The 27,945-nt window shown below is 49.6% G+C and overlaps 1 protein-coding gene and 1 long non-coding RNA gene across 4 annotated transcripts in view; one reads left to right on the forward strand and one right to left on the reverse strand.

Moving 5' to 3' along the window:
* Window positions 1–27,945, forward strand: part of LOC105476350 (POU class 2 homeobox 3) — an 85,842-nt gene continuing 57,897 nt past the window's right edge. Inside the window, exons 1-2 of one of the 2 annotated variants that reach the window (XM_011732194.2) lie at window positions 1–232; window positions 6,305–6,373. In XM_011732194.2, the coding sequence (XP_011730496.2) occupies window positions 205–232; window positions 6,305–6,373 (97 nt within the window). In that variant the 5' untranslated portion in view covers window positions 1–204. The remainder of the gene's footprint in view (window positions 233–6,304; window positions 6,374–27,945) is intronic. The other variant, XM_011732195.2, reaches the window with a different exon arrangement.
* LOC105476349 (uncharacterized) lies at window positions 21,264–27,703 on the reverse strand. 2 transcript variants are annotated; one of them, XR_011610366.1, is made up of 3 exons: window positions 27,590–27,703; window positions 22,528–22,558; window positions 21,264–21,390 (listed from the first exon to the last, which is right to left on the reverse strand). It is a non-coding gene; the product is annotated as an uncharacterized lncRNA (long non-coding RNA). The 2 variants fall into 2 exon arrangements; XR_984042.3 differs by lacking the exons at window positions 21,264–21,390; window positions 22,528–22,558 and adding exons at window positions 25,942–26,999; window positions 27,130–27,271.

Below are 27,945 nucleotides of genomic sequence, written 5' to 3' on the forward strand. Positions count from 1 at the left end.
AGTGTGGCAATCCTGGCGGCGCCGAGTGTTGCCCGGGCCGGAGCAGCGGAGCGCGCGACAGTGGCGGCGACGGCTCCGGCAGCGGCTCCCGCGGTGGCGGCGGCCGGGGGCTGGAGGAAGGAGACCCTGGCTTCGCAGGGGGCCCGGCTGGGGCAGTCGCGAGGGACCTGGGGGGGCGCTGGCTTTGGCCCCGCCTGGGGCAGGATGGTGAATCTGGAGTCCATGCACACAGGTGAGGGGCGGAGGGAATGAGCTCTGACAGGTGTCACTGCGTGTGGGCAGGGGTGAAGGAGAGGGACAGCGTTCTGGTCGGGGAGGGGGGCTTGTTTCCCAGCGGCCAGGAGAGGGCGGTGTGGATAGCGGGTTGTCCTGGGGTGGGCGCCGGTCAGTGTTTGCGGACTAAAGGGAGGGGATCTGGGATAAGAAACCCTGGAAAAGAAAAAGGGTGGGGGCTGGTGGAGGGCGGGAGGGCTTCGAAGCCCCCGGTCTGGGGAATGGCAGTTGTGTGGGACGTCGGTGTGCTGAACTGTCATAGTCTCAGGAGGTTGCAGGGATGGGTGGTTCACTCACTCAGTCAGGGGTGTGGACCTGGGAGTGCATAAGTGAGGGAAATGTGTATGTCCACATGCCGGGTGCTGGTGTCCGGGCATATGTGTGAAATTGAGGCAAAGCGGACATTTATGTGGTTGGGGGGCTTAGGAGAAGTGGGTGAGGTAGGGCAATTACAGAGGGGCCCCTGGGGCAGGGGCCATACCCCATGTGTTTGAGAGGGGATGGCGACAGACACATCCTCTAGGTTCCACGTCCCATGCCTTCCTTCCCTAAGGGGTGGAAATCTAGGAGATGCAAATGCTTTGCCAGGAGTCAGGCTTCCCTGCATGAATGAATGAGAGGTGGGCATGGAGTGAACCCAGCCGCTCCATTCACCTTGCTGTTCCTCCTTCCACAGCTGGGCTAAGGCAGGAGCTGCCAGGCAGCCAGGTTGGGCTTGGCTTGGGACTTGGAGTTAGGGTGGGCCTTCTGGAGGTCACAGGGCCTGAGCAAAGAACAGGTGAAGAAAGCAGTACCTGACCCGGCCATTTCTAACCTAGCAACTTACTGTCAAAGTGGGCAGGACCCAGTGATCTTTCTTTAGGATTTGGGGGCTGTTGATGGAAATATTGTTACCTGGTCTCCTTTCTGGCAGAGTAGGGAGGAGGCAATTCTCCAGACCCACCCCAAGAAGCAGAGCAGGTCTGAGGCCTCCCTAGCCTGAAAACAAGCATCAGTGAGTGCCTGGAGGGAGGAACCTTGAGTGCCCAGTTCCCCAGATGCTGTTTCCTGGCAGGGCTGAGTGAGAGGCAGGCTGGCAGTGAGATGTTGGCGCTGAGTGGCTCCCCAGGACGTGCCAGAAGGGCTAGGTGAGGCGGAAGAAACCATCCAACTGGGTGTCATCCAGAGTCTGAGGAAAATCTGTTTCTAAACTGGGCATACCTTGGGCAGGTCCCGGGTAGGTGCTCTCCCCTTCACTTCCCGCAGAGAAGGCCAGGGTTTGAATGGGAGCAAGGCTCTTCACAAAGGTGGGCTTAGCAGTGGATGGGAGGTTTTTTAGCATCAAGATCACAGACTTCCTGGGGGTTTTCCACCTCCTTGTCTGCTGGAGGCTCCCATTCTGCAGAAGTGGGGGGTGGGGTGGGACAGTTGGGACCCAGCAGGGAGGCAGCCCAGGGCCTCAGAGGATATAGCAGAGAGCAGAGAGCGCCAGAGGATGAGGTGGAGAGAGGGCCGAGCCCCCTATGCCTTCCCGGGGGTGAGCTCCTGGCTGATGCTTCTCAGAAGCCCAGACACCTTCTCCATCCCGTCCCTGTGAGCAGGGATTCCCAACACATGGGGGGACTGAGCTCAACCCCAGGTGCGGCGACTCCTCAAGGCGGGGTCTCCACAGAACTGGGGTAGATTCCCCAATTCATCTCTCTCCATTTGCCTGTTCCCTCCCCAGCCCACTCCCCGCTCAGGGCTACCTGGCCTCCCTGTGCAGTTTCTGGGTCTTGGCCCCTCTGTAGTGTCTGAGGGTTCCCCTTCAGTGGCACCTCCAGAGGTCTCTGAGTTTGGGACTTTCTGTCCCCTCTCTCTGACTGGGTCTCTATTGGACAGCTCTCTTTGCTGGGTCCTCCTGGTGGCCTTTATGGTTCAAGATCTTCTTTGTAGGGTCTTGCAGTGCGCACGCTGCTGTGGGGTCTGTGAAGGAGGATCACTCTTCCATCTATGGAATATCTCATTATGGGTCCCTCTCTAGGGTCCCTTAGTCCAAGATCCTCTTTGGGAAATGTGGTCTCTTTTGAGTCCCATTTTCCCCCGCCACAGTAATCCTATATCCTACTGACCTTGATTCCCAGCACTTCCCCTGTGAATTCCCGGGGCTGGGCCCTTGGGGTCTCCTCCTTAATTGATTTACTGGAGGAGTTTGGATGGGGGAAGGAGGAGGAACAGGAGCACACAAACTAGAGCATAGGCTTGCTCCCAGGTCCCCCACTCTAAAGGCTCCACTCGCACTGGGGCCAGCCAAGTCAACCCTATTGTCTTGCTCTGATAACCTGGGTACGAGCCATGATTCAGGTCTGTCTGGAGCCTTCGCACCTTATATTTTATAGAACATCTCTCACCTGGAAGCACAAAGACCTGAGCAGGCGGAAGGTCACAAGACACAGGGGCTCCGAGGCAAGGAAGGGCTCCCTGCTCCCTGACAAAACACAGGCAGAAAAGTAGGCCAGAGGCGGCCAGCTAGGGAGGCAGATAAGAGACAAAGGAAAACAGTGGGAAGCCAGCTAGCGGGGGCACACCTGCTTTGCCCCAGGTGTCTCTTTCTCTGCCTTTCTCCTCACTGTGAGCTGTTCCCCACCAAGGTTGGGAAAGAGAGGCTGAGTCTCACAGACGGGTGCCAGTTGGAGCTCAGGAATAGCATTTGGGTTCGAAGGCCTGATGGTGGGACTGAGAAGAAATGAGAGAAGTCTCCTCTGGTGGAGAGTTGGAGCCTTGGCTGGCTCAGAAGTGGGGCTGGTGGGTCCTTTGAAGTCTCCCGGTGGAAGTGCCACCATCAGCAGGTATGTGAGGAAGGAGCCAGAGGGAGCTCCCATCCTTCTAAGAACATGAAGATGGATGCTAGGAGAGAGGTGGCTTCTGCTTTCCCAGAGTAGCCTGGTCCCAGGAGGTCCAGGACCCTCAGCCTGCAGCCTGGGGGGAACGCTGCCTCTCGAGCTTTCCTCCCGAGAGTTCAGATGTCTAAGGAGGGGCTGCTCCTGGACAAGCCAAGACTAACTTCAGGGTGTGATGGTGCTGAGTAGGGCAGGTGAGGGTCTGCAGCTGGTGTCTGGGCTCTTACACAGAGCAGCTGAGCCTCCCCAGGGAAGGGAGTGATGGCAAGGAGCCTACTCAGTCTCTGGCTGAGATAACACAGAGGAGCCTGGCCCCACCCCACACCTCTCTCACTCACCCCTGGCAAGTGCTGTCCGACAGGTGAAGGGTTACAGCGTCTCAGGGAGTTTCGGTGTTGGCCCATTTTTAGGCTGAGACCCAAAAGCTCGTCCCACCCATCAGCCTGAGCCTCCTACCCAACAGGAACAGGTTCTCAGTGTCTTCGCATCCTATGGGACTCAAGAAGAGGCTTGACAGGTCATCTCACCCTGCCCCTCCAATCCTGAAGTGCCACCTTGTTGCTCCCATAATGAATACATCAGATGAGTAGGCATCCTGGCAGATGAGGAGGGGAGGGGGTTGATGCCTTTAAAAGTTATTTTTTAGGCATAATTAAGACTAAAGTTTAGGCTAACTTAAAGCATGAATGAGAGCTTCTGTGTGTATTTGATGAAGGTGATGTGGAGAATGGGTGTTGGAGGAGAATTTGGGTTCTAGGCATAAGATTACAGTTTAGCTAAAGAATTACCTTCTTAAATGTCAGGAGTTTGAAATCAGTTGATTCAGAGACTCTGGTCGTCCTCCCAGCATCACTGCTTCTTAACTTTTTCCTATCCTCATGAACACTTTTTCTATGAAGTTACAATTTGGAGAATCCTAATGGTTTCCCAGATAAAGGACAAATTACAATGGTGGCTGAGACAGAAAACCAAAGCTATTCCTTGTAATGGGGCAAGGGATTAACGGAGGGGCATGAGAAGGCGGCAGGAAGGGAAGGGGACTAGCACCTAAGCCTACATGTCTGTTTAATTAGTTCATTTGTTAGGTGCTTACTTTGTGCCTGAACTCTTTCCCTGGCAGTTTTCATTCAGTATTTCATTTAATCCTCACAAAAACCCTGGGAAGTGTGTATCATTATTCTCATTTTCAGGTGAGAAAATTCACATTCGAATATGTGGCTAGGGTCCCCCAGCTAGTTAGTGATGGCACTGAGATTAATCCAGGTTTGTCTGATGCCAAATCCCATGCCCTGAATCCTGGTGCTGATGAAGCAAATTGAAACCACCAGTGGGGGGAACTTCCTCTGCACCTTTCCATTAGTCTCTGACTCAGGGCCACTTCTCAGCACTGTTGAAGAACCCTCACGGTGAAGTATGAGCTGAGCAGATCTGCGTTAGGCAATGCCCAGCTCCAGGTGGATAGTACTTAATGGGTGGGACAGGGGAGCCCATTTCTCCATTGGAACAGAAGGCCAGTGGCAGCAGAAGCCCTTTGCAAACGTGTCTGGGTGGTCCACAGTAGTTATTCTGCATATTCATGCGTGGCAAACTATACAGAGAGTTTGAGACTGCAGCAGGGCGGATCGAGGTGAGGCTCAAGAAATACCTCCCCAAATGCCATGCACTAGGAGGTGGCGGGGTGGGGTAAGGTGGCAGGTCTTCCTTAGAGCTCTGTGACTGACCACAGAGTGCAGTGCAGGTTGTCTGGGGAGGGTTCCATGGAGCTCTGAGTGTTTACCTTGGAGTCTTCCCTCAATTTGGCTGGTCTTGAAAAATTCCTTAAACCACAGTGACTCCTTACTTTCTCCCCTACTTCTGGGGTATTCTAGGCTCTAAATCTTTGGGTCCCCCATCTCTGGCTTGTTTTGGCATTGAAACTGCCACGCTCCGGAGGTGGTGTACACCTCGGCCGGAGCCACACACAGTATTCCTCACACACACAAAAAAGAAAAAGTAGGTTTTCTCCCCTCTTTCCCTGGGGCACAGGTCTACCCTTTTTCCTCATCCTGATCATCTCCAGACCTGGGCATCCAGACTGCCAACTGCCTGATTACCTGATGCAAATTAAGACAGGCTGCTTGACTGGGATTGGCTGAGGAGCCAAGTATGCAAATTGGCTCACCAAGACTTTATCTGGTTCGAAAGAGTTAAAGTGCTGCCCCAGAGAAGAGGGAGGGCGGGGGTCAACATGATTTGAATAAAATATTCTTCTGTCTTTAAGGCTTCAGTCTTTGGGTGGTTTAATAAGGAGAGGAGCAGAGAGAGAGTGAGTTGGTTCAAAGTTGCCTCTTTTCTTCCCCCTGCTAACCCCAAGAGGAGACTTAGGGGCCTCCCACATAGGTGGTGGCAGCTGTCTGTTAAGGGTAAATGTTTAATTTATTGAAATGAAGCAGGGCAGAGATGCTGGACCAGCAGGACTCGGGGACTGAGCCAGGGGCTTGGTGTAGGTATTCTCTTTCTGTGGGGCACTGACCCGCTGCCATCCCTTTCTCACTGAGCCAGTTGAAGGAGTAGGAGAGAAGGTAAGGATCCCCAAAGGACAGGGTCTCCAAGGAGAACAACACAGGAGCTAGGGCTTGATCCCCAGACAGTGGGCTGACCTCTGAGACCAGAGAACCCAGGCAGGACCTGGGAAGAAAGGTGAGAAGGGCGAACCTTGGTTTAAGGGCACTCTTACCTTCCAGGATGGGGTTATTAAGGGAAACAGAGCTGGGGAGGCGGGCGGGGAGGGATAATTCTTTCACTATTTAAAAATAAAATAAATTCCTCAGATCCCAAAGGAAACGAGTGTTGGAAATGGGAAGTGTCCCCTCCACCCCCTTGTTAAATTTTTACCAACTGAGTCCTGGTGATAGAAGCAAGTGGCCATGAATGATGCAAAAGGTGAGAGACCCTGCAGTGGCACCGGGGAAAGGGGAAGAGAAAGGCAAGGAGAGGAGGCGAGCATGGGAGGAGGGGATCCATGCCCCCAAGCTTATGAATATTCTAATGGTTGTATGTTCGGGAATCAGGAATTTGAAAGTCTGATGGTTGTTGTAATTACACATTCATCTTTGCTATTTAGTTAAAGCCACATATGTCATAGCAAGAAAAATTGTGACCTGTTATTAAAATCAGTTGTGTTTTCCCTGCAGATATCAAGATGAGTGGGGATGTAGCTGATTCCACGGATGCTCGCAACACTCTCAGCCAGGTGGAGCCAGGTAAGGATCTTCTCTTCTAGGGGATGGAGCAGGAATGCAGCGGGTGGGGGGAAGAGAGTTGTTGGGAATTGTTGAACAACTGGTATCTCTTCTCGCTTGGTCTTTCAGCCAACCAGACCCTAAAGCTAGGTCTTAGGAACTAAGTGAATTCCCTGAGGACATGGGATATGATTCTGGAGCCTTTGAACAGTAGATATTGGTCCTCAGTGGAACAAAACCTCTGGAACTAGGCTAGGAAGAGACGAGATACTTTAAAACAGAACAAAACCAAAAAGGTGCGGGAGCAGCTGTGTTCCCAACTGCTGTGACTGGCAGAGGCAGAACTTGTCTTTCTTAGATGGGAACCAGGGCCTTTTAGCCCCAGATACCTCGATAGTGCTCCTTAAGGCACTAACCAAAGAGGCCTGTGTACAAATGTTTCTCTTCCAAATAATGTGCATGTGGGTGGCAAATAGGCTCAGAGAGGAAGACTTGGTGCCTGGAGATGACTTTGCTTTGTAAAGAAGAGAAAGGATGTCAGTAGTCCCAGCTAGTCAGCAGGCCAAGGTGAGAGGATTCCTTGAGCCTAGGAGTTTGAGGCTGGACCATGTCAAAAAAAGGTGAGAGGAACAAAGAAGAATTAAAAAAGAAAGTTTCATAGCTCTCTATTTTTACCTCCATAGTCCAAGCCTTGCTTTGAAAGCTCCATATAATTAAAAAGAACTTAAAGATGAGTATAAATTGTAACACCACCAAATAACTTTAATAGCATTCCAACCAGACCTCAATTAGTCTTTCATCTGGATCATTAGAGACATAGAAATTAGAAGTGGAAGAGAATCAATGTCCCCCAGAGCTAAAATCTTTTTCAAATCTTTTAGAGCAGTCTAGTTCCATTCTTGAAGCTATAAGATTCTTGTCAGGGACAAGATAATTGGGGGTCTTGGTGGGGAGGGCATCCACAGTATGCATTTGCCATAAACTTTTCTGCTTCCCAGTTTAATACTGAAACAGTGTTTCCTTGCACAGGTAGCAATACACATCAAACTACAATCTTTCTAGTTTGCTGTGCATATGTACAGAGGCAGCTAGACCAAGGAGAATGTGGGCCGGTCACACTTATGTTTCAATTGATTATTTAGCAGAGTATCTTTTACTAAGGGTCTGTGGAGAGGGGCACCTGTTCTTCCCAGTTGAGAAGAAGATTCCCTTTTATCTCAAATACCTGAGCAAGACTTTAAACTTAGTTCAGCTACAGAGTGATAGACACAGTCCCCACACTGACACCCTTCCCTATAGAAAAATCAGCCCAGGTGCCGTGATCCAGAGAAGCTGGATTGCCCTTTTCTGGAAGCAGGCTGACTGGAGCCAACTCTGTTTACCTGGGGCCCATTGCCCAGGTGTGTGGGGACACAGCTAAGGGAGTGTCCACATGGGAAGAAGACCACACCTAACCAACTTGCACTGGTGTTCTGTTACTGTGACCAAGTCAGGGTAATAGTGTTAGGAGTGAGAATGAGCCACACAGAACCCTGAAAGAGGAGCCAGGAAAGGGAGGGAGTTCAGATCCTGTTGGGGCTTAGGAGGGTTAGTGTGTTACGGTCAATCTGAGCAAATTCTGACTTCCTATCTGGGAGCTATATATAAAGTAGGTTAAGAGAGAAAGAATCCAGACATTGGCTAAGACCTTCAGAATCTGTCTCTTATCCAGGGCTACCGCCAATTCAATACATGACCTTAGACCAGCCACTTTGCCTCCCTAGGAGGTAGGAACGGATGACCTTTGAAGAGTATGGATCTAGAATCAAACAGACCTGGGATAAAATTTGCAGCTCCACTGCTTACTGGCTGCATGACCTGAAAATTTATCCTTGTCCTTTTTGTAAAAGGGGAAAATTAATGCCCAACTTAGAGAGTGGGTTGAGAGTTATTTGAGATGGTGTCTCAATTCCTTAGAACAGTGCTTGGCACATGGCAGCTGTGACCGTCATTAAGATTCTGGAATATACAGATGGGCTTCGCTGCTGAGTACTTCTGGCTCATTCCCCGCTTTACTCAGGCCAGTGCGTCAGCCCGGAAAGTTGGTTTGCTCCCTTCACCATTTAGGAAAGGATTCTGCACAGGTGCCTGTTCAGCTCCAAGGAGCCCGTGATGTCTGGAACTTTACCACCACCAGTAGATCTTTCACTTCAGGGCTCCTGGCTGGTAGCATCAATACTTAGGTGATCTTCAAATTACTGCATGTGTTTAAGGGCAAGAAGAAAGAGGTGGCTAATTAAAGTAACCAAACTTCCTGGAAAGTCGTTCTGACTCATTTTTTTACAGAAGAAAGCTTATTATGAGTCACAATGGTTACCAACCTGGTTTAATGGCTTCCTTTGGATTTTAAAAGGCAGATTCACCTTCTTAGTAGTGCATGAATTAAGGGGTGGTTTGTCTCTGGGTTTTAAAGGAACTATAAACAAAGGTGAGTTAGAAAGCCCCGGCTCCCTGAAAGCACCCCCTTTGCTGTGTGAAATCCCCAAGGGGTACTGGGGGCAGGAACTGGGAAAGGGAGGTAAATTTCCCCATCTGCACTGGTCAGGAATGCCCAGGAGAGCATTCTCAGGGCCAGACACAGACCTCCTGGCTGGTGGAGACCTGGCCGGGTGGCACATCTTTTCCTTTCTTTGGCCTGTGAGGAAGCCGAGGCATAGATGAAGAATAAGCTGCCCGAGGGCTCAGAATGTCTTTGCAGCAGCACAAGGGACCAGCCAAAGCTCAGAGCCCCTGTTCGGTACTCTTTCCTCTTTCTAGATTTCTGAACTATCAGCTTTTCTGTCCTTCCTACCTATTGCTTCCTTAACTGTTGTTACTTTTCCTCCACTTCTTTGTTTGAGACAGGTTCTCCCTCTGTCGCCCAGGCTGGAGTGCAGTGGTACAGTCATGGCCACTGCAGCCTCAAACTCCTGGCTCAAGGGATTCTCCTGCCTCTGCCTCCCAAGTAGCTGGGACTACAGGCATGAGCCACCGCGCTGGGACTTTTCTCCACTCTTGAGGCTGACAACAATTTTTTTCTGTTCTCAATTAGGTGGTTGATGAGAATATAGCCTTACCCACATTTCAAAAGCCCTCCGGTCTGTAACTGACAACCCCCAAGTACAGATGTGGCTAACCCTGTGACTTTTGACCATGCTGGTCACATCATTGCCTCAATCATAAAGGAGGAAAGAACAGAGGGTCAGGAAGAAGGAGGGAGACCATAACATTCACAGAGCCTCCTCCCACAGCAGGCACATGTAGGCAACTTTATTTACAGCATCTCATTTAATTCTTACAATAAGGCTATGAGATAGAGACATGATTAACCCCATTTTCATTGATGAGGAAACCGTAGCTCAGAGTGAGAAACTAACTTACCAAATATCACACAGCTTATAGCCAGAAATCAAACTTGGCCTTGTCTGACTCTACCAGACTCTTATCCTGGGTCTGCCATTAGCTCCCTACATATTATCTTGGCAAGCGTTTCCCCACATGGACCTTTATTTTCCTCCCCACAGAGTCGGGGTTTGGACTAGATAATGTCTAAGGGCTGAATTGTAAAGGATGTGTGCACAGTTCTGCTTTTCACAATTCTTTCCATCGGTTTCCAGATCTTGCATTTTTGTGCAGGTTTCCTCAGCTCTGAGCTCTCTCTCTCTCCATCCTTTTTTCTGGTTTTCTCCCCATTCCTTTCTTTCCAGCTTCCCTTTCAGTCTTTTCTCCTCTGACACCCACAGCTGTCTTCTCTGTTTGGGCTCTGATCCTCTTCTCTGACTTAGCTTGTAGTTGTATAACCGACATCTTTGGAGGATGACTTGGTGGCAGATCCTGGGCTTAGATGAAGAGCACCCCTGTCCTCAAGGAGTTGTCCTTCTAGTGCAGGAATTCATGACTGCCTAGATAACAGTGACAACATATGTCTGTAAGGGTGTTCCCAAATACTTCATGCATTTGGCCTTTACAACAACTCTATGAGAGTAAGTACTATTAGCCCACTTCACAGATGGAGAAATGAAGGCTGGTGATGAGAAAGAACCTTAGCTACTTTTCCCAAGCTCCCATACCTAGAGAATGACAGAACTAAGCCTGAGTCTTTCTAGTGACTTTCTACCTAAAGATGGTGGTAGGAAGACTGGGAGTCAATGTGGAGAACCAGGGACAGAGGACATAAGACAATGGTAACTGTCCGGGCGTGGTGGCTCATCACTTGAGGTCAGGAGTTCAAGACCAGCCTGGTCAACATGGTGAAATCCCAACTCTACTAAAAATACACAAATTAGCCAGGCCTGATGGTACATGCCTGTAATCCAAGCTACTCGGGAGGCTGAGGCAGGAGAATCACTTGAATGCAGGAGGTGGAGGTTGCAGTGAGCTGAGATGGCGCTGCTGCATTCCAGCCTGGGCGACAGAGCGAGAGTTGGTCTCAAAAAAAAAAAAAAAAGACAAGACAATGGTAGCAAAATTATGGAGGATGGCACAGAGGGGCCAGAGGGGAGCCAAGTTCCCCAAAGATAGACTAATCTAGTCCAAGGAGCCGCAGTTCCCACCCCCCCCAACTCCCCACCCCCATACCCCTTAGGCTCAGTTGTCATTTGGCAGGGGTAGGGCCAGGGGAAGGGGGTGGGGCTTCAAGCCCAGATGACTATAGAGCAAGTGCCTTGGCACCTTTGCTCTGCTTAGAGATCCGTGAAGGAAAGACTCCAAGAGGGAAGCCCAGGGGGGAAAGGGGGAAGCTAGAGATGAGGGAGGGGACTGGGCTTTGTCAGCCTTTCTTGTTGCCCTTCCTCCCTGGCCTCCACTGTCTTGTCTATGAGGAGGAATGACTAACGTCAGCCCCACCCCGCAGCAGGACCTCAGAGGCAAGTCAGCTGTTTGGGGACCCTTTGCAGAAAGTCTCCCCACCTAACCCTGGCGATTTTCTGCATGGCTTTCAGAAGGCACGGACATGATTTTAGAGGGAAGCACAACTGAGGCACAGGAGGGTAGTGATTCTCATAAGGTCCCAAAGAAAGAATGAGACCCTGCTGCCTCCCCAAGAAAACAAGCTGGAAATGGCAACTGAGAGGTGAGGTTCCAGGTAGGAATGGGCAGAAGACTTTTAGGGGTGAACGTGATTTTTCAGTCCAAATATTAATAAAACTATTCTTAAAATGGCAGAGCGGACAGGAGAAATCTAGGAAGTACTTGACAACCATTTTTATTTATTTTATTCTTTCAGGACAGGGTCTCGGCCAGGCGCAGTGGCTCACACCTGTAATCCCAGCATTTTGGGAGGCCGAGGCGGGTGGATCATGAGGTCAGGACTTCAAGATCAGCCTGGCCAAGATGGTGAAACCCTGTCTCCACTAAAAATACAAAAAATTAGCCAGATGTGGTGGTGGACACCTGAAATCCCAGCTACTCAGGGGACTGAGGCAGGAGAATTGCTTGAACCCAAGAGGCGGAAGTTGCAGTGAGCCGAGATCGCGCCACTGTACTCCAGCCTGGGAGACAGAGCAAAACTCTGTTTCAAAAAAAAAAAAAAGACAGGGTCTCACTCTGTCACCTACACTAGAGTATGGTAGGGTGATCACAGCTCCCCACAATCTTGAACTACTATGCTCAAGTGATCCTCCTGTCTCAGCCTCTGGAGTAATTGGGACTACAGGTGTGCACCACTATGCCTAATTTTTTAAAATTATCTCTTTGTAGAGCCGGGATCTTGCTATGTTGCCCAAGCTGGTCTCGAACTCCTGGCCTGAAGCAATCCTCCCACCATGGCCTCCCAAAATTCTGAGATTACATGTGTAAGCCACCATGTCCAGCTGACAATCATCTCTAGATGAAGCACATGTGTGAGCATGTGTGCACGCGTGCACACACACACACACATACACACACACTCCCTCCCTTTTTATGATTAAATGACAGAGCAAGTCTGAACTGTATTTGTGTGATGGTGTATAATTTTCAAAGTCCATCATTAAGTCCTGCATGCACTTGTGCCCAGGACTTGAATTTCCTCATCGTAATAGAAGGAGATGGGTAGTGCAGGAATAAAATGAAGCGGTGGGCTAGGTGGCCTCTAGGGTCTGCACCTCTGTCTGTACTGGCTCCATCCCTCACCTCTCTGGAAGAGAGGAATGAAACCATAGCCCCCCAGACATTGAGGGGGTCCTGATATTCCTGCTTTGAATTCCTGAGAGGACATCTTGTCCACGTCTCTCTCTTCTTTTGGAGATATTTCAAACCCATCCCTCGAAAATGAGAGAAGCTACTTTCTTAGACACTTATATTTTGTCTATTTTATATCTCTAAGACAACCAATCTCACATTTTCTCTTGGCTGCCTTTTCTTTTTTCTTTTTTCTTTCTTTCTTTTTTTTTTTTTTTTTGACAGAGTCTTGCTCTGTTGCCCAGGCTGGAGTGCAGTGGCATGATCTCAGCTCACTGCAACCTCTGCCTCCCGGGTTCAAGTAATTCTCCTGCCTCAGCCTCCTGAGTAGCTGAGATTATAGGTGTGTGCCACATGCCCAGCTAATTTTTTGTAGTTTTAGTAGAGACAGGGTTTCATCATTTTGGCCAGGCTGGTCTTGAACTCCTGACCTCGTGATCCATCCTCCTTGGCCTCCCAAAGTGCTGGGATTACAGGCGTGAGCCACTGCGCCTGGCCTTGGCTGCCTATTCCTACAGGATGCCATCCTCAGTGCCTGGAGGTCCTTTCTTATCTCTCACCTAAGACCCTCATGCTGCTGCATAAGCCCACACCTCTTGTTCTGCCTTTTTTAGTTTTTATTTTTATTTTTTTGAGATGGAGTCTTGCTTTGTTGCCCAGGCTGGAGTACAATGGCACAATCTCGGCTCACTGCAACCTCCGCCTCCCAGGTTTAAGTGATTCTCCTGCCTCAGCCTCCTCAGTAGCTGGGATTACAGGCGCCCACCACTACACCCGGCTAGTTTTTGTATTTTTAGTAGAGATGGGGTTTTACCATGTTGGCCAGGCTGGTCTCAAACTCCTAACCTCAAGTGATCCACCCGCATTGGCCTCCCAAAGTGCTGGGATTACAGGAATGAGCCTCCGCACCCGGCCTTGTTCTGCCCTTCTCAGAGTGGCTCCCACCCCACCTTGTTTCTCCTTTCTGTGACAGGGAAATTAGTAGGTACTGATTCACCATTCAGCCTTAGACTGTGGCTCCATGTGCCAGAGATAGCAGGAGAACAGCCTGTGGTGCCAGGAGTTGCTTCTCTGCCTCCAGCACTCATAGAACTTTATCCAATAAAACAGCCACAGCAGCAACTCACATCTGTACCATGACTTACAACTATAGACACTTTCTCATCCATAGATTCCCCAGCCAACACCCAGGACTAGGGTAAGCAGAGGGGGCAGGATTGTATGGTTCAGATGAGCCATGAGGAGCTGAGCTAGCCCTGCCCGGCACCAGTCCCTCTTCCTCTTGGAGATCTCCTTAAGGAAATGGTCACCCCTCGACCCCTGTTGCCACCTTTGCAGCCCCCAGTAGAGCATGGACTCCTTTTCTGTCCAACGTAAAAGGGGAAAAAGGAGAGGGAGCCTGGTGCAGGAGGCATCTATGAGCCATCTTCTACCACCCAGAGTTCCCTTAGCTTATGTGTAGTCATTCCTCAGAGCACTGCTTCTCAAAGAGTCTGGGAGGAGGACCAGTGTTTATATTTCCAGCCTGTCACAGACACGTATCCAGACTTACCGTGCTGTGCCCGACAGCATGCAGCTGGCACTGACCATGCGTACTCAACAGCACCCAATGGGCTCACACACAGTTCAGTTGGAGGCCCACTGATGGAGTGCTTGGATGTGCTATTAACATTTCTAATTTTTTTTTTTTTTTTTAAGATGGAGTCTTGCTCTGTCACCCAGGCTGGAGTGCAGTGGCACGATCTTGGGTCACTGCAACCTCCACCTCCTGGGCTCAAGCAATTCTCCTGCCTTAGCCACCCATGTAGCTGGGACTACAGGCATGTGCCACCATGCCTGGCTAATTTTTGTATTTTTAGTGGAGATGGAGTTTCACCATGTTGGCCAGGCTGGTCTCGAACTCCTGACCTCAGGTGATCCGCCCACCTCAGCCTCCCAAAGTGCTGGGATTACAAGTGTGAGCCACCACACCCAGCCAACATTTCTAACTTCTTATAATCACTGTTTGTCTATATCTGGTCCCGGACCTCCACAGTACATAGACCAGCTTTGGTCTCTACGGGGAATTTCTACCTAAAGATGGTGGTAGGAAGACTGGGAGTCAATGTGGAGAACCAGGGACAGAGGACATAAGACAATGGTAGCTGTCCGGGCGCGGTGGCTCATGCCTTGCGGTGCACTACCTGAGCGGAGTTTGTGTTGTGTATTAGAAAGTCTCTTTCCTGTGGCCTCCATGAGCAATGCTCCAGCTGACCCTGGTGCATCTTCTTATGACCTCCTCACCGTTCCTCTCACTCCCTCCACCTGACCCTGGTGCATCTTCTTATCACCTCCTCACCGTTCCTCTCACTCCCTCCACCTGACCCTGGTGCATCTTCTTATCACCTCCTCACCGTTCCTCTCATTCCCTCCACCTGACCCTGGTGCATCTTCTTATGACCTCCTCACCGTTCCTCTCACTCCCTCCAGCTGACCCTGGTACATCTTCTTATGACCTCCTCACCGTTCCTCTCACTCCCTCCAGCTGACCCTGGTGCATCTTCTTATCACCTCCTTACCATTCCTCTCACTCCCTCCCTGGAGATATTGGGGGATGATGATGGGGGACCCAGCAGGAGGGGGAGGTCCCAGTCTGTCCTTTGCTGGCCGGGGTAGCATGATACCTACCTACCCTGCAGACTGGAAGACTGAGCAGCATCCAGAGACTCAGGCCACTGCAGCTTTCTGGGCCTCAACCCTTCACTGAGGCACCCAAAATTGCAGACTTCCCCAGCCCCAAGCTGGGACTAAGTCCTTTTTGTACCTTGGGCTCACCTTCCTCCCCCAGAAACGATTAGGGCAATGAGCACCTGAGTGTGGAAAAGTCCTGAAAAAGTGGAAAAAGAATTTAGAAAGAAATGAGCAACCAAATTGGAACAAGTCTTAGGGCCTTGAGGAGCAGCCAGAACCCAGGCAACTGACGTGTAGCTACAGTCTGTCCCAACCCAGCCCCCAAGCACCCGCATAGACAAACAGACATACATTTCAGACCCCAGAGTGTGGGGCGCACCTAGAGGCAGTCTCTTTGCTGGTCCAGTTTGTTCTTTCAAGGCAGAATTGGGTCCTTGAGGAAGTTTGTGAAACTACAGGAGTTGCAGAGGAGATGACAAGTTGGAGTTTGGGGCCAGCATTTGTCATGGGTCTGTGGAGACCACTTCCCCCCGGAAGGACTGGCGCAGGATGACCCACCCCTAGGACTGTCTAGGAGGCGAAGAAGTGGAAAGTGGAAAGGGAGGAGCCCCTCCTCTCATCCCCACTCCCCACAGGCTTTGATTTGGAGGAAGAGGGCCAGAGTCAAGCTGAGAGTACTTAAAAGGAAAGCGTCATGAGCTCACCCCAGCGGGGGCTTCTGGGGTTCTCCCACATTGGAGCCTGGGGGTCTGGCAGGACAGGGCAGGATGTGTGACCAGAGCCCTCATAAGTGGCTAGGTTTCATTCCTATGGGCTTCAGACACCAAGAGTTCAAAGTGCCCATCTGGGCCCTCCCTGGACTGGTGAGCTTGCTGGTGGGCGCTCCTGGGGTAACAGCAGATCCCTGGGAGACTTAGGGAGGGCAGGCCTTTGTGCCAAGCCAGGAGCATGGGAAACAGCTGCAGGCATCTCCCAAAAGCATCAGTGCTGTTGTTGACTCAAAAAATAATAGGTGTTCATTTGCATGGCATTTTACATACAGGTTCCACGCACTGCCTTTCATCTCCTACCACTGGCACCACCAAAGCCCCCCATGTGTCTCCTTTCCTGCCTGCCACCTCTGGGGGCCTCATGGTCTCCCCCAGACTCTCCCCAGTCTGCCCCACCACAGCCTAGCCCACCCTTGGCTTAGCCCAGCCAGAAAAACCAGCGGTTGGCCTTGCCTGGGTGTGCCCAGTCCAGGTTTGTAAGAGAGGTGTGGGCCGGTAGCCTGGCATATCTGGACCCCAATGGGCACCTCAGCTAGGAACACTCCACCTGCCCCAGTAGGGGGCTTGCCTTCCCTTCAGCTGCTTGGGCTGGAAAAAGGAACAAAAATCTAAGCCAGAGCCCAGAGAGGTACGGAAAGGAGAGGAAACTGGGTGGTTGCTATGACGATGGGGTCTCGGCGCCCAATTTGCATAGGGCGATGATTTCCATACTGCAGGGTGAATTTCCATATCCCTGCCTCAAAGCCTGTTGGGGTGGGGAGGGGGAGAGGTCATTTGAAATTCAAATGAGGATGATTAAGGTTTTCTTGAGGAGGGAAGTATGGACAAAAGGGGTTAAGCCTGCTGGCAAATGTCGGCTCCAGGGATCCAAGTTATCAAAGGGAGGTGTGTACTTGACTGGCTCCCTTCCCACCCCATCTCCGCAGGCCCCCGGAGAGCTGGGGGTGGTTGGAGGAGTCTGCGCTGGGCTGGGAGTAATAACTTCTGCCTCACAGGAGAGCCGGTTGGGTCTCTGTCCCTTCCTGCGCCTGGGCTCCATTTAGCCCCTCGGTGTCCTGAGGACATCTGAGTTCATGGGAAGGACCACTGAGTGAGTTCTGGGGCTGAGTTCATGCCTTCCTCCCTCTGGTGACCTTGGATTGATCATCTCAGTTTGTCTCTCAGCGAGACTGGGGAATAATCCCTGCACTTTCTTGTTTGGCCGAGGAAGTGTGAGGACAGATGGATTCTGGACTCATCTTTATCACGAACCTGCGACCTCACCTGAGTTACCGTCCCTCTTTGGGCCCGAGTTTGTGCATAAGATAAAGGGTCTGAATCTGAGGGTCTCTAAAACAACTTCCAGCTCTGAGATACTGGGATCTGTGAACACACTCTAATCCTTTCATACACCAGTTAGTATTTATAAGGCTCTTTGAGCAGTGTGAATTGCTGCACCCCTGAGTGTCTCTCATGTGTTAAGAAGGGCTCCTCTGCTCTAACCTTGGGGTAGTTACTTAAAGGCTATCTGCTCAGTTTCTTCCTTTATAAAACAGGGGTAATGATAGTCTCTACCTCACAGTGCTGCTGTGAGGATTACACGAGTCAACATTTGTAAAGCACTTAGAAGAGCGCCTGCCGGATGATAATGCTATTTGCTATTATTAGTATCAGGAGGACAAAGTGTCCACATGGTGGGTGCTGTGACCACCAGCCACTCCAGGGAGCCTCAGTTAGGAATATGGCCTGTTTCCCGGGAAGGCTTGCCTATGAATTCACTTGTGGTCAGCACACTGTTGTGTCCACACACATCCAGGACTCTCGAGTTGGAAGCATGCTTCAGTGACTGTCACCCGACAAGAAGCCCACTCTGCCACCTAGGGAGATGCATCTGTCACATTAACCCACTGTGGGCTCCTCGTGCTGATCCTAACTCAAGTTTGTCTTTGCTTCTTAGGAAGTAGGAACATGGCAGGAAGAAGGGGAGGGAGCTGGTGGAAGCACCTCCTCCTCCCAGGACCCAGTGCTAAGAGATGGGGCAGATTCACTGAGACTAGATGTTATAGTTCCAGAAGACCTAAAAGTCCTTTTTTCCCCTTGAGTTTCTGCAGCAACTTCATATGAGGTTTCTTTTGGAGATACCATGGTGTAGTACGGACAGCCTTTGCTGGTAGACAGATGTGGGTTTGAGTCTCTACTCAGTGATTTATTAATCAGTAACCTTAGGCAAAGTAATTAACCATTCTGAGCCTCAAGTTTCCTCATCTGTAAAATGGGGATAATAAGAACACCCACTCATAGGGTAGTTGTGAGGATTAAATACTGTCATGTGTATAAAATGTTTACTACAAAGCTTGGTGCGTTGTAAATGCTCAATAAATGTCAGCTACTAATTAATCCTTATTATTTGAAAACAGTGTTCTGCTGCCAAAATGTTTGAAAATTCTCTGATCTTGTCCTATTTTCCTATTTTATAGGGGAGGAGACCGGGGTCAGAGAAGGGGGATTATTTTCCCAAGGTCACAGCAGGAGTTCAAGACCCACGTTACCTTAGGACCCTCTCCCTGCCCCAGAAACAGGTCCTCTGTCCTTTGCTTTTGTTTTGTTCCATTCTGCTCTTTTGTTCTTTCCTTGGACAAAGATTCCCCTCTCACTACCACCCTTCCCTCAGAAGGGGCCCAGCACCGGGTGACCTGCTGCTGCCATGTCTCGGGGTCACCATACCCTTCAATTCTCACTTTCAGGGGCTCTCTGTGACCCTGGCCTGGGGTCCCATGGCTCTAGCCTCTCACTGGCTCCTCCACAAGGGTTTTTGCTCTGTTCTCAGGGCCTCTGAGTGCCCCTTTCCCCTTCACTCCAGCCCTGGGGACACCGCTCCAGAGAGGAGGGGAGAGTGTGACCCTGGCAGCATCACACCATGTCATGGAAAGGACATGGTTTCTCCACTCTCTGATAAGCCCTGACCCCACTGAGCCTCACTTTATTCAGTGGTAACACAGGATTTCTGTAATTCCGGCCCTGCAGACCTCACAGGCAGGGTGAGGATCAAATAAGAAATGGACATGAAAGTATGCTGCAAAAGAAGGAACAACTGTATTTGAACCAGGCATTTTGGTGCAAATGAACCATGCATTTTGGTGGCCAGCACATGGACCTTGGGGCCAGAACTTGGAGATCTGAGTTCTTTCTCTCCAGCTCTGGAGCAAATGACCTTGGGCCAGTTACATAACCTCTTCCAGCTTCAGTTTCCTGATGTGTAAGACGCATTGTGAGGAATGAATGAAATGAGAGTATCTGTAGCAGTTTTCAAACGTGTGAGTTGTTTTACAAATGTGAGATCGCATCTCTAGGTGTAAGCTTTCTCACTCCACACGCACCCCTCTGAGCTGCACTGAGCACATCTTTGTGCCCGCCTGAGAGCCAGCACCCAACCGAATCCTGCGCCTCTGGTAGCTCCCCCTGCTCTTTCGCTTCCTACCCCTTCTCACCCCCACTTTCCTCGGCCTGGGGGAGAGGACTAGGAAAGAGCCCCTTGGACTCTTACTTACCTTAAACCTCTCTGAGCCCCTTCCTCTGGCAAGGCTGGGGTAGGGCTGGAGCGGTGCTGGTCTGGAATCAATGTCAAAAGAACCCCATGGGCTGTCATGGACAGAGTCAAGTCTGGGCATTGGAGCTCAGAGATTTTGTCCCTGCATTGCTATTTGCTGGTTGCGTGACCTTTAGCACATGGCTTGTCCTTTCTGGGACTCAGTTTCCTTACCTGTAAATGGTGGGTCCAGAACTAGGAGTCTCTGGTTCCTCTCTAGCACAAAACAGCTCTGATAGAAAAACAGCGTCTGGGTGGGGCGTTTCTCTGAGATGTGTTTTTGGGTGCAACTAGAACAGAGCTCTTATTTAAATTCCTTTGAAGTTGGACTTTTACTATTTTTCCAAGGCCAGGGGACTATGAGTCAAGGTTTTGATGGGGAACTTGGATCTTCTGGCCCCGTTCCTTGCAGCAGTGGCCTGAGTGCCTGGACACTTTTTTCTGGAACCCGATGCCGTCTGCTCAGGATGCTCCTCCTGCTTAGCCCGGACCATGCTGCCACTTTGGCCCCTGGCTCCATGACTGCAGCATCAGTGTGTGGCCAACGGGATGGGATTGAGGCAAGGATCTCCTGTTGCATGGGAAGCCCAGAGGGCCCCACCTATAGCTCAGACCGAGAAGAAATGTGGATTGTATTTCCTAATGAGCAAGGAGACCTTGGTGAAGAACCTTCCCTTTCTCAAAAAATGACATGAAAAATTGCAGTGGGAAGCTGGGGGGATGCTGGGCTCCTCTATAGCAAAGGCGTGTGCAGCAGAGCCCCTCTGTGCCCTGTGGTGTGGCCCGGGCCTCCTGGTATCTGTGGGACCAGCCTGGAGAGCAGGCTTCGGGGTTTGGGTTCGTGACTGTGCATGTGAAGGAAAGTCATCAGGATGCCCTATAGGCCATATCACAAGGAAGCCCTGAGGTTGGTCATGTTGACTCTTCTCTGCGTAGAGAGGTATGAGCTTTAAACCATGAAAACTCCCCAATCCACAGACTGTCAGGGGTGGAGAGAACCTGACAGATCACCCAGTCTTGGAGTAGCAAGTGAGTGTCTTCAGGAGCACTAATTCTGGTCATCTCTAATGGTCGGTGAGCCCTGAGTTTAGGGAAGAAAAAGGGAAAGCCAGGATCCATTAGAGATGTCTGAGTTTAGGGAAGAAAAAGGGAAAGCCAGGATCCATTAGAGATGTCTGAGTTTAGGGAAGAAAAAGGGAAAGCCAGGATCCATTAGTGATGGGCATGGCTTGCACACCTACTGCGCCTTTGCATTTACTATCCACACCCTGGCTTGACCCAGGACTTCCAGCTAGTGGAGAAATAAGACTCAGACCTCCCAACTCCTAAACCAGTGCTCTTCCCACAGTCCCTCACAGGGCCTCCTGGGTCCTATTCTTCAGGTGACTTCAAGGACTGCTTTGAGGCTCCTCCTGGATATTCCCGCACTCCTAAGAAGGAATGGAGACAACAACTTTTTGTTTTAATATAATGTTTAGAGGAAATTGAAGGCTACAGAGATTAAGCCACTTGCCAAAGTTGAGCATGAAACAGCCTCCAAAGTGACCCTAGAACCCAGTTTACTGTGTTTTCTAGACAGAACTCTGACCATTAGGCCACACTTCCCAATTCCTTGGATGAATCTCAAGTACCAAAAAAGGTAGGCACAATGTGGGAGCATCCTGGAAGAAACTTGTTCTAGGCTGGTTTAAATGACCACGCTGGAAGCTTCTCCATTTGCTCTGGTGGCTAGCTGCTCAGGAACGCTTCCAAGGTCCCAGTAGCTGAATGGTTGCTCTCCCAGGAAGTGCCAGCAAGGTGCCAAGTGGTCCTGGAGTGTCACTGGAAGTCTTACTGGTTTATACTGGAAAGCGGAGCTGGTGAGAAGAGAATCAGAAATGGGAGAGGCTCGGCCCCATTGCCGAATGTTCTCTGCATTGTTTACCAGGCAGAAGTGAAAAATCCTGCTTGAACAGTTCTCGGGCTTCCACCTCCCTCACCCAGATAATTGCTCCCCAGGCAAACTCACATCCCAGGGCTGCCAAAGCTATGCAAATCAGCCTTCTAGGCTGGGCTGTTGGCTGTTGGCTCAGCTCAGAGGTGGGAAAGCAGGGCCCTCCTAGGGGTCCCATGCCCAGCTCCTGGTGTTAGGGGCTCGGCCAGGGAGCTCAGGTCACTGTTGATCGGCGTCCACGGTGTCCACGGATGCCAAAGGGAGGAGAGGTGGAGGCAGAGGCTGCTTTTGACTTTGGGCACCTCCTCCATTAGGATCCTTGGACTTTCTCTGCAGGACTTCATTGGGTATTATGGCCATCTTGGCCTAAGGAGATTGTATTGGAATCCTGGGGCTCCCCAGAATTTTAGGGTGCCTTTTATCCTCTTGATCACTTAATTCAAATTCTGTGGACCTAAATGTTCCCATATTTAACCCAAATCCCTCCACCTGCAGCTTGGCTTCTCACTGGGAGCTGTGTGGTGCTGATGCACAGTCCTGGGCACTGTGTGGAGCAGGGATATGCTGGTGTTGGGGGGTTCAGTTGGGTCTTCGATGAGTCCTCAGATGTCTGAGGAGTTTAACTGATGCCAGAACCTTGCACGGTGACTCATTCCTGTCATCCCAGCACTTTGGGAGGCCAAGGCAGGAGGATTGCTTGAGCTCAGGAGTTCCAGGTTAGCCTGGACAACATAGTGAGACCCTGTCTTTACAGATTTTTTTTTTTTAAGTTAGCCAGTTGTGGTGGCACACCTGTGGTCCTAGCTACTGGGAAGGCTGAGGTGGGAGGATCTCTTGAGCCTGGGAGGTCAAGGCTGCAGTGAGCCATGATCACACCATTGCACTCCAGCCTGGATGACAGAGTGAGACACTGTCTCAAAAAAAAGAAAAGATTCCAAGAATGGAAGAACACAGTGCATTGGGGCTGGCATATGTTTTGTTTTGTTTTGCCTCCCCCTGAGGATCATTCCCCGCATACCTGCATGCTTTAAAAGCTCTTTCACTTTGTGCAAGCACTTACCCTTGTTCAGGCTCAAGCTCAGTTTCCTCACCTGTAAAATAAGGTGAATAATAAAACCACATCTTCCCAAAGGCCTGGGTGGTCTTCTGCGGTCCCTCCTAGCCTTATGAGCCAGGGTGCCTAGGCATATGCCCTCTCCCACTTTCTTGCCATTGAGGCCTCCTGGCCCAGAGATTCCCAGGGGTCCATGAGAACTAAGAGGCCTGGAGACATCCCAGCTGTTGGCCCTTCCTGCTTGGCACAGATCTCATCTATTTGCTCCCAAGACCTCCAGATAGGGAATTCTGCCACTTCCTGTGTGAGCCCTTTGTGCCCCACCCCTCCCTTCTGTGTACTTAATCTTTTATTTGTATGCAGAATCAACAGGACCCAGGGAAAAGCAGAAGAGAGTTCTCTGGTCTTCCCTGTGCCTCTCTTTGCAGATGCTGTAGACAGTGACAAGATTCTGGGAGGGAAAGAAAAAGCCCTGGTATGTTTCAATCAAATGCATTGAATCCTAAGACTTTAACAGATGAAGGGAATTTGGGAGGTCACTTGAGATCCCCTTTGATGCTATCAAATTGCCGCATCAATTCAAACATCACTTCTGTAACAGCCCTGAAATAAGCAGCCTCCGCTGGAATATTCCTGAGGATGGGAGCTCTGTGACGCTGCAGGTTTCACTGTAAGACAGGTACACTTTTTACAAAGTTCTTCCTTATGCTGAGAGGAGGCCTGCTTCCCCACAGCTTCTACCATTGTTCTGCTCTTTGGAGCTGCAGGCTAAGCCTGCTTCACTTCCAGGCCAGTATATGGGGAGGAAGGAAAAGTCCACTGACATTTATTTCAGCACTGATTGCACCAGGCACAGGGCCAGGTGCTTTCAAATGTTCCCTCAATGAACCTTTTCAACTTTTATTTTGAAAAATTTCAGACATACAGAAAAAGGAAAAGAAACTTTAATGAACAGCCACATACCCATCATCTAGATTTAATAATGAACATCTCACCATATTTGCTTCCTCTGTTTTTCTGAAGCATTTTATTTATACATTTATTTTCAATATCTTTTTATTCTGGACATACACAAAAGGAGAGACTAATACAATGAACCCCATGCACTCATCGGCCCTTCTCAGCAACCATCAAATTCTTGCCATTCTCGTTACTGGAATATTTTCTTTTAAATTACAGACATTATAACATTTCAGTCCTAAATATGGGAATATGCATCTCTAAAACATGAAGACATTTTCCTTCTTAAGCACAATATCATTATCACACAAAACAAAATGAATCCCTCGTTTAATTCTCACGGCAATTTTGATGGTAAAGTATCTTAAAATATGCACACGAATTTTTAATCGCCTTATGTATCAGCTATGATTATTTCTATTCTTGGTTCCAGTTTGAGGTTGGTTGTTGGTATTGCTGAAAGCAGTCTTTATCAGGTTCCGCGTTGTAGCAGATGGTCTTAAAAGTGGGGCATATCTTTGTGCAATTGGACTACTTTAGCGACTATCCAATATGAAGTAGAAAAGCGGATTTCCAGTTTACATTATTTGTCAAAATAGAATTCCCTAATAAAACTTTTGTTTTACTTTTTTATATTTTCCTATCATGGTAAAAAATGCATAACATAAAATTTACCGTCTTCACCATTACTTTTCTTTTCTTTTCTTTTGAGACAGAGTCTTGCTCTGTTGCCCAGGCTGGAGTACAATGGCACAATCTTGGTTCACCGCAACCTCTGCCTCCTAGGTTCAAGCGATTCTCCTGCCTCAGCGTCCTGAGTAGCTGAGATTACAGGCATATGCCACCACTCCTGGCTAATTTTTTTTTTTTTTTTTTTGAGACGGAGTCTCACTGTGTCACCCAGGCTGGAGTGCAGTGGCCGGATCTCAGCTCACTGCAAGCTCTGCCTCCCAGGTTTTTACGCCATTCTCCTGCCTCAGCCTCCCGAGTAGCCGGGACTACAGGCGCCCGCCACCTCGCCCGGCTAGTTTTTTTTTTTTGTATTTTTTAGTAGAGACGGAGTTTCACCGTGTTAGCCAGGATGGTCTCGAACTCCTGACCTCGTGATCCGCCCGTCTCGGCCTCCCAAAGTGCTGGGATTACAGGCTTGAGCCACCGCGCCCGGCCACTCCTGGCTAATTTTTGTATTTTTAGTAGAGACAGGGTTTCACTATGTTGGTCAGGCTGGTCTCAAACTTCTGACCTTGTGAACCTCCTTGGCCTCCCAAAGTGCTGGGATTACAGGCATGAGCCACCGCGCCCAGCCTACCATCTTAACCATTTCTAAGCATACAGTTCCACCTCCCCTATCTTTGATTTTATATAGTTGATTTTTTTAGCCTAAATATGGGACTTTGTATTTATTCCTGTTACATTTTATCTTGTTAGTTTGGGTCTCCTGTTAGAGCCTACCAAATATTTTCTAATCCTGATTCTGTGGTCTACTTTTATGTATTGCTTTCTGCTCTCTGCTTTGAATCGCTTCCAGATTTGATCCGCATCTATCCTCTTTATTAGCCTAAGCTGTTGATTAAGGTCTAAAACCATACTCAATTTTTTTCTGTGTCACTCAATGCATTGGATTTATTGGAAAAACTGTGTGAGTTTGGTAGTTGAGAAATCTGAGCTGTTGTCCTGGTTCAGGTTCTCTGAGGCTATGTGTGGCCTCAGGAAGCTGTTTTCCCCTCCAAGGTTACACTTCGGTGTTGGACTCTGAAAATAATGCTGCTGGCCATATGTGTTCTGTTCTGTTCTGGTTTTTCTTCAGTGGCAGCCATCTTCCAAAGACGGAGCCAGGGCTTGGAAATAGAACGTGTTCAGGTTTCTGTGGATGGGGATGCCTGTGGTTTGTTAGGTCTGAATAGGAGGTTAGTTTATGTCACAGTTTCTCAGTGATTTGGATCTGTTAAACGTATGATCCTTCAGTACCTACTATGTGTCAGACACTGTTTTAGACACTTGGGCCACAAAGATGAACAAGATATAACAACCCTGGCCTCTGGGAGCTCACAATCTCATGAGGGAAACAGACACATAAACCACTGACTCTAAAAAACATGGTAGGCCAGGCGCGGTGGCTCAAGCCTGTAATCCCAGCACTTTGGGAGGCCGAGACGGGCGGATCACGAGGTCAGGAGATCGAGACCATCCTGGCTAACACTGTGAAACTCCGTCTCTACTAAAAAATACAAAAAACTAGCCGGGTGAGGTGGCGGGCGCCTGTAGTCCCAGCTACTCGGGAGGCTGAGGCAGCAGAATGGTGTAAACCCAGGAGGCGGAGCTTGCAGTGAGCTGAGATCTGGCCACTGCACTCCAGCCTGGGTGACAGAGTGAGACTCCGTCTCAAAAAAACAAAAAAACAAAAAACATGGTATGTGCTATAAGGGGTAAGAGCTGGGTGCAGTGGCTCATGCCTTTAATCTCAGAACTTTGCGAGGCTGAGGCTTGAGGCCCAGAGTTCAAGACCAGCCTGGGTAACATAATAAGACCTCATATCCACAAAAAAGAAAATTAAAAAATTAGCTGAGCATGGTGGCACATGACTGTAGTCCCAGCTACTCTGGAGGCTGAGGTAGGAGTATTGCTTGTGCCCAGGAGGCAGAGGTTGCAGTAAGCTGAGATCGCACCATTGCACTCCAGCCTGGAAAACAGAGTGAGACCCTGTCAATGAATGAATGAATGATACAGAAACACAGAGGAAGAAATCCTTTGTTTTCCTTTGGATAAGCTTCTTGGAGAATGACATTTAAGTTGGGTCTTGAAGGGTGAGTATTTTCTAGGTAGAAGAGGAGGAGAGAAGGGCCTTTCAGAGGGAACAGCATATGCAAAGTCCCTAACACAAGATCAGCCTCCACCTTTTGGGGGAGTAGTCTAGGGTGTCTGGAACCCAGCTCTGCAGTTTAAAAGCCTCGCCATCAGCTTATCTCACTCAATTCTCACTGTATTCCTGGGAAGGGAATGAAACAAGAATCATGACCTTGTTTTACCACTGAGGCATCAGGAAGTCCCTGCTTTGACCCAATTCACATAGTTTGGTGGCGATGGAGCTCAGGCTCGAACCCCAGTCTTCTGACTTCCGTCCAGGACTCTTTCTAAGTATACCCTGCTGCTCCTCCACACAGCATCTTACAGGAGTAGAAAAGTTTCTGGTGAGCGTGGACCAATATTTAACACAATATAATCATTGCATCTCTTCCTTTCCCTGGGAAAGAGGAGTACCTTCAGTACTGTTTCAAAGATGAATAAATTTCAGCATTCTAGGAATGACTGGCCAATTGCCTTAATCTGGAGCACTGGGGCCACAGCAGAGCCCCGTGAGCTAAATCACAGTCTGCAGTTCCCAGGTACCACCTTCCAGGCCTTCCTATAGGCTGGGTGGGGAGAGCTGCTCCGTGGAACAAGTCCAGTGACCACGGAAGGAAAGCAGGAACAAGCATGGCAGTAAAATGAGGGCTATGGTGATTCCTCTTCAGCCAGATCTGGAGGGAGAAGCAACAGCATCACCAGATATGAACCTAATGCTTCCATTAGACTATGTCCCTATGTCTCCGCCCAGACACATGGGCTCGGAGACATGAGGAAGGCCAAGTCTCCTAAGAAGTGCCTTACCTGAGTGCCAAAGGCTGAGCCATGTGCTACTGTCTGTCCTCCTGGAGCGCTAGGGGCCAGTCTCCCGGGAGGCCCTGGCTGGCCCCTGCACTCTAATTCTGCCCTTCAGTGTGCCTGGGAGCAAGGAAAATGAGAGATACCCCTGCAGGTAAGAATGAATTTGATGAGAAGGGGAAACTCCATCATCAGGCTCCAAGTGGACAGGTGCATCCTCAGGGTGAGATGCCTCTTGAGAAGGGGGCCACGGCAAAACTTCCAGTCAACAGAAATGGTTGATTTGTGTTGGTCAGTTTTCAAATTAATCTCTGAATTGTGCTTAGACGCCTTTTTCGTGTTATGGGTCTCACAAACAACATCATAATAGCATTTACAGAAATCAAAAGTGAAGACATTTTTTAATTGTCCGCAAACCTGATGACCCTCTCCAAGTCAAACTGTTATATAATGCTATTTTTCTTACCTTCTAGGTCTCATTCAAATGCATATTGTCTCCTTTCTTGAAAACCCCTCTCCTCTTACCCTCCAGGGCAGCATACTTGCCCCATCTTTCTTCCATTTGACTGCCCACTGTTTCTCGGTCTCTTTTGCTGGCACCTGCTCATCATCCACCCTTGACCCTTTTTTATTCCTCATCTGGGCTCAGTTCCTTTGTGACCTCACTGGGTGCTGTGGCTTTAGCTACCACCCATTAGCTGAGGGCTACCCAATTGATACCTCCTGACCAAACACTTCTCCTGAGTCAAACTCATTTCCCCACCTCTTCTGCGACATCTAATTGGCATCTTAAACCTTGCATATCCCAAGCATAACTCTTGA

The sequence above is a fragment of the Macaca nemestrina genome, chromosome 12, assembly GCF_043159975.1.
Source record: "Macaca nemestrina isolate mMacNem1 chromosome 12, mMacNem.hap1, whole genome shotgun sequence".
NCBI classification, from domain to species: Eukaryota; Metazoa; Chordata; class Mammalia; order Primates; family Cercopithecidae; genus Macaca; species Macaca nemestrina.